The sequence below is a fragment of the Callospermophilus lateralis genome, chromosome 8 (genome assembly GCF_048772815.1).
Source record: "Callospermophilus lateralis isolate mCalLat2 chromosome 8, mCalLat2.hap1, whole genome shotgun sequence".
NCBI lineage: Eukaryota > Metazoa > Chordata > Mammalia > Rodentia > Sciuridae > Callospermophilus > Callospermophilus lateralis.
Window position 1 is genome coordinate 80,246,821 of NC_135312.1, and position 6,000 is coordinate 80,252,820.

The 6,000-nt window shown below is 37.0% G+C and overlaps 1 protein-coding gene across 1 annotated transcript in view; it reads right to left on the reverse strand.

Annotated features, from left to right (window-relative positions):
- Positions 1-5,783, reverse strand: part of Ugt8 (UDP glycosyltransferase 8) — a 53,237-nt gene extending 47,454 nt beyond the window's left edge. The window contains exon 1 of the mRNA XM_076865033.1: positions 4,962-5,783. Coding sequence (XP_076721148.1) covers positions 4,962-5,783 — 822 coding nt within the window. The remainder of the gene's footprint in view (positions 1-4,961) is intronic.
- Between the last annotated feature and the right edge of the window lie 217 nt (positions 5,784-6,000).

Here is a 6,000-nt window from a genome sequence, read left to right on the forward strand (position 1 = left end):
TTATCTCCTCACAAGGGGCTTATCTATTCAATCTGTTGTTTTTTCTTTCATTTTCTAGGTAGTCTGGCCAATGACAAAATGACAAACAGTTGTTATTTCATGGTCCTCACCTTGATCTCCTGCTATTTCTTATCTTTGTTTTCTCCCTTTATATACATTTATTTATTTATTTTTGGCACCGGAGATTGAACCCAGGGGTGCTTACCCTCTGAGCCACATCTCCAGCTCTTTTTATGTTTTATTCTGTGACAGGGTCTCACTAAGTTGATGAGACTGGCTTTGGCCTCCTAAGCTGCTGAGATTATACACCTGGACTCATCTCTTTTCTTGTTTTTTTGTTTTTATTTTTAACCTTTTAATATTTATTTATTTTTTATTATTTATTGTTCAAAACATTACAAAGCTCTTGACATATCATATTTCATACATTAGATTCAAGTGGGTTATGAACTCCCATTTTTACCCCAAATACAGATTGCAGAATCACATGGGTTACACATCCACATTTTTACATAATGCCATACTAGTGTCTGTTGTATTCTGCTACCTTTCCTATCCTCTACTATCCCCCCTCCCCTCCCCTCCCATCTTCTCTCTCTACCCCATCTACTGTAATTCATTTCCCTCCTTGTTTTTTTCCCATTCCCCTCACTTCCTCTTATATGTAATTTTTTATAACAATGAGGGTCTCCTTCCATTTCCATGCAATTTCCCTTTTCTCTCCCTTTCTCTCCCACCTTGTGTCTCTGTTTAATGTTAATCTTTTCCTCCTGCTCTTCCTCCCTGCTCTGTTCTTAGTTGTTCTCATTATATCAAAGAAGACATTTGGCATTTGTTTTTTAGGGATTGGCTAGCTTCACTTAGCATAATCTGCTCTAATGCCATCCATTTCCCTGCAAATTCCATGATTTTGTCATTTTTTAGTGCAGAATAATACTCCATTGTGTATAAATGCCACTTTTTTTATCCATTCATCTATTGAAGGGCATCTGGGTTGGTTTATCTCTCTGCTCAAGGCTATGCTTCCTTCAATTAAAAATTCCCAGAACAGGAAAATGACGATGCCCTTATCACTCCTTACCTGGCATTAAAGCATCACGGAAGAGCACCTAAGGAGTGCCATGCCATCTAAAATCTTCCTTCAATACAGAAATAGCTGCTCTGTCATTCATTACTCTCCCTGTTTACATGCATATTTGGAACAGAGTAGAGATTATTTTAGTTTACCAATTGAGTAATGTCTGGCTCTCTCTTTTCTAAGTATCAATAACATTAAAATAGGTATAACAGTTCATTAAAATAACTTAGCATGGAATTTTTTTATTGCTTTATGGCTGGGATGGTATAAGGACCTCCATTTGGAACAAACAGATAACAATGGTTATAATAACAATATTATTGCACTAGCCAAATCATCTAATTTTTTGGCAACTATTTCTACTTGATATAGTTCACTTAATATTAAATATTTATTGAATGCAAACTTTTTTGCAGGCACTCAGTGTGCAAAAGTGAACAACGAGGGTATCTGCCTTCAAGATGGCCACGTTCTGGTCAGAAAGAGTATGGTATAGAAAACCAACAGTGAAGGCAAAATGGTTCAGTACTGTAACAGCTGAAAAGTGGCAAAGATCCAACTACCTGACAGGGTCAAAGCACAGGCCAATGGGAAATCACCCAGAAAACATCACGTGAAATGTTTTCATTTTAATAACTGAAAGTTTCCTGAAGTGAACTTGTAATACAATACACTGGTATTACTGTTATTACCCTACAATAAAACTACCAAAAGCTACAGTCACTTTCTATTAGATTTCATTCACTTTTAATATTTGAAGGACCTACTCAAAATAAGGACCTATTTAAAGGTCTTTGTCTTGGTCAAAGCAAAGTTTATTTATTTATTTTGCATCCATGTTCTCTACTGACCTGCCACGGCATAGCACATAAAACACTGTACTGATATGGTCCAATCTCAACCTCTTCCCCTTTATCCACATCTTTTGGGACTCCTTCCACGGGTACCCAAGTAGTTGATACTACACCGAGAGGATTCCTCCAGGAACAATTCCAACGTGCATTTTAAAATGATTCTATCATCAAAACACTGTTTCATCACTTTATACCAACACAACACTTTGGAATCAAAAACATTTGGATTCAGTTGATTTCTATTACCAAATTCTTAAAGAACTAAAGTCCCAAAAAGTAAGAGAATCATCTAATGCTTACTTTAAGCACTAACAATCTTTTAAAATATAAAAAAAATAGCAAAACTGCTCTCTCTGTATAATTTTGTACACAATTATGATTGGTTTAATGACAAGAAAAAATGAGTGTGACAAGAGGGATGGGCATCTTGACAAACTAATATACAGCAAAACAATCCACATCACACAGGCTGTTTGGCAGGAACATTAAATGAATGAAGCTGATCTAGATACTCTCTATAAAGGTTCTTAAGACTCAACCCTTATGAAAGCTTCTAAAAAATGTCTTTTAGAAATTTTCTCTACCTTTTCATTCCAGGTGGTGAAATTCAAATCCCTCTGGTCAAATCATCTCCAGACATCTGGAAAACTCAATCCATTCCCAGTGTAAGATAGTAAGGCCATTAACAAGTAAGCCATTATTAGTGAACTGTGTGTTCTCTGTGGCTACTTGCTGCACCCTCTTGTTTAGTGTCAAACCATGCCTTGTAAATAATACAGGCATTTGAAAAACTCATTAACTTTTAGAACCCCATGGTATAGTTTATCATCTCACATAAATCAACTCGAGAAATCTCAGTAGGAACACAAGTGTTCCCAACCACATAAAACCTCAACAAAGTAAGGAATATCTAAAAGACATATCATTTTTCAAATACTCCCTGCTGAAGAGCTATAAATGGTCTACTGAAATGAAAACAGCCTTTCAAACTTAGAATCCAAAACTTTCAATGCTAATAATATACTTATCCATGTCCTTAAATTACATATAACATACATGCCATACATGCATGTCTGTGTGTGACCCAACTACAAAGCAATTGTTGCAAACAGAAAACACACCTGAATAAAATCACTACAGAAAGCCTGAACAGGAAAAAAGAGCAGCAAAGTCCACAAAGTAGGCTAAAGCCCATGTCAAACAAGACATTATGGCAAATCAAAAAACTTTTGAGCGTTACCTCATGTGACCATACAAAGAAAACGCAAATGATTTTGTTTTTAAAGTAAAACAAATAGTGAAGCTAGTCAGGGCATCAGGATGCATGGGAAGCAAGATAGGCTTCGACCATAAGGGGAAAATGCTCACATGCTATGCATCTTAATGAAGAACAAAGTATAAAAAATGACATAAACAATTATCTGGACTTAAACTGTGACATTCAAGTTGCTGCAAGAAGTAGATTCCTTTTCATAGTGATTCCTTCTTCAATAAGGTGATAAAAGACGAAAGAAGGCATCCAAATCACACCAAAATGAGCTGAGGGCACTGTTCTCAGTGGAAGAGAGAAAGACCTGGAGAGAATGAGGCTGATCTGTATAACATTATAAATGACTCCATTACAGTCAAGACAGACTTGCTTACCAAATCTTTTAGAAGGTACTTCTAAAATCTGATTTTAGCTACCTTTAATTAGGAGAGTGATGTATCACAAGGTGACTCTGGTAGAGAATATTTTAAGGATTCACATTGGACTTGGATAAATACATGAGTGGCTGAGATAAACTGGGGTTAATCCCTATCCTTTATAGTTGTCAGAGAACTAAACAGTGACACTAGCTTTGGTGGCTGTATCAATTCAAAATGCTAGCACTGAACAGGATACAGATCTGGCTACTTCCATGTTTCTATGCTACATGAAATATATCAAGGTATTTCTTCTCAAGTATAATTCTAATGGTTGTATTAGAAAGACTATAGGTCATATATTCCAAACACCTTATTAACTCATAAAAAATTCTGCCCAGTGATTGTCATTATCTGATACCTATAGGAGAAAATCTGAATTTACTATTCAGCAAAGCTCTGATAGATTTGTTTGCATAGAGTACCCAGAGCTGGGGAACAACAATTTAGCAGAGTTGTTTTGAGTAATGATTTTCAGAGATTAAGAGTAGAAATAGTTTCAATAAAGAAAATTCTGGAACAAGTCCTATGTTTCCTGGTAAATGGCATCAAATGTTGAGACAGCCTGAGATTAGAAAACCCACAACAGACATGTGTTTGGCTCCTGCTGGTTTAGGATACCTAATTAAAAGCAAACTAGGATGGAGAACAGAACATTCAGGGATTCACTGATAGCTCAGCCAAAAAAAAAAAAAAACGGAGGTTTGGCAGTGAACAAAAAGACTGTCTTGAAGTGGCATTAATTCTGTCCTTGAAATGAAATTGCACTAGAGCATGATTTCCTTACTAACTTAAATTAGTTGGTTGTCCACTTTGATGGAAGTCAGTGCCTCATTTCCATTGTAGGAGATAAACTTTCTAGTGATTCTGACTTTCCCAAGAACCTTTATGCCATCAGTTTATGTCAATTTGAGTTGACTAAACATAGAGACCTGTGATTGTGCTATTTGAGGAAAACAAATAGTTTAATAGCTTAATGTAATTGTTTAATTTAAACAAATAGTTTAATTAAAAACAAAAATTACACTCATTAAAACTAACCATCTCACTAAATTCTCTTCATATACTATAGTTATTACTAAACAAAAATCTATTTCCTAGACAGTCTATTGACCATGTGGCAGAGAGGCCTTTTGATAATATGGAAATGCTCATTCAGAGCAGGAATGTGTCCAGGGGAAGTGGTGGATCAGCAAATTAAGGCACTTTTGTATCCTAACTGCTTTTTCAAGTAGCCTTAGTTAGGGAACAACCCTATCTCTTCTGGAAATCAAAAGTGACCTTTACATTAAAAAAAAAAAAAAAAAAAAAAAACAATTACCAAGAAGTTCAGCAAACCTTACTTCTGGCAGTGGGCTGGCCGGTTTGGTGAGGATTCCTCCTACATAAACAACGTTAGGCAGAGTGGGTCTTGGAAACTCCAGTGCCACGTCAGTACACAGCATCCACAGGCTGGACCCATGAACCAAATCATACATGGACTTCTCCGGCAGCAGGTTGTACTTCTGCATTATCCTTTCATATTTGGGAAGAACCAGAAAGCTGACCCCTAATCTGGAAATGAGGTAAACGCCGGTATTTTTCATCCTTTGCAGCAAGTTCATGCGGTCTGTGAGGAGTGAGTTAAACTCTGGGACATAAGCTAATGGAGCAGGAGCTCCCACTTCAGCAGGATACCAAAGGCCAGTTGAAAATACAGCATATTTAACCCCTAAAAGATGGGCTATCACAAATCCACACATATCATTTGGGTCTACCAGCAGCAAATCAAACTTTTCGTTTTTCAGACTCTGGATTAGGGCTTGGTTGCCAACTATCATGTCACAGTTCTTAGTATAATGATCCAGTATGTCAAACAGTTCGATTGCTGTCAATCTCCCAGAGAAAATATTCCGCATTTTGGACTGCAGGAAAGCGTCCGAGGTGGTACTGTTGAAGATCCCTGGGTAGCGCTGGAGGCTGTAATGATTAGATGGGGCGATGTCTCTGCCTTCAGAAAGGAGGAACACTGTGCGGTGGCCCCTCTCATGCAAGGCTGAGGCTAGCGTCTTGAAAATGTACATATGGCTTTCAAACATAATTGGCGGCACGATGATGATTTTGGCAGCCCTCGCTATCCCAACAGCGCTCCACAGGAGCATGAAATACAGAGTGTAAGACTTCATAGCTGTAATGACAACCAGAGAACAACTTAAAACAGAATACAAGGTTTACTATACAAAACAATGTACAAAGTCTATGTTTTTCAAACTATCTGATGATCCAGTACTTTGAGAAATTATGCTAATATTTTTTCTAATTAAGCCTTCACTTTAAAATGCTAGACTGTTTAAGTACAGAATTGGAAACAACGTTGATACATATTTAAAATGGGCCAGTCTG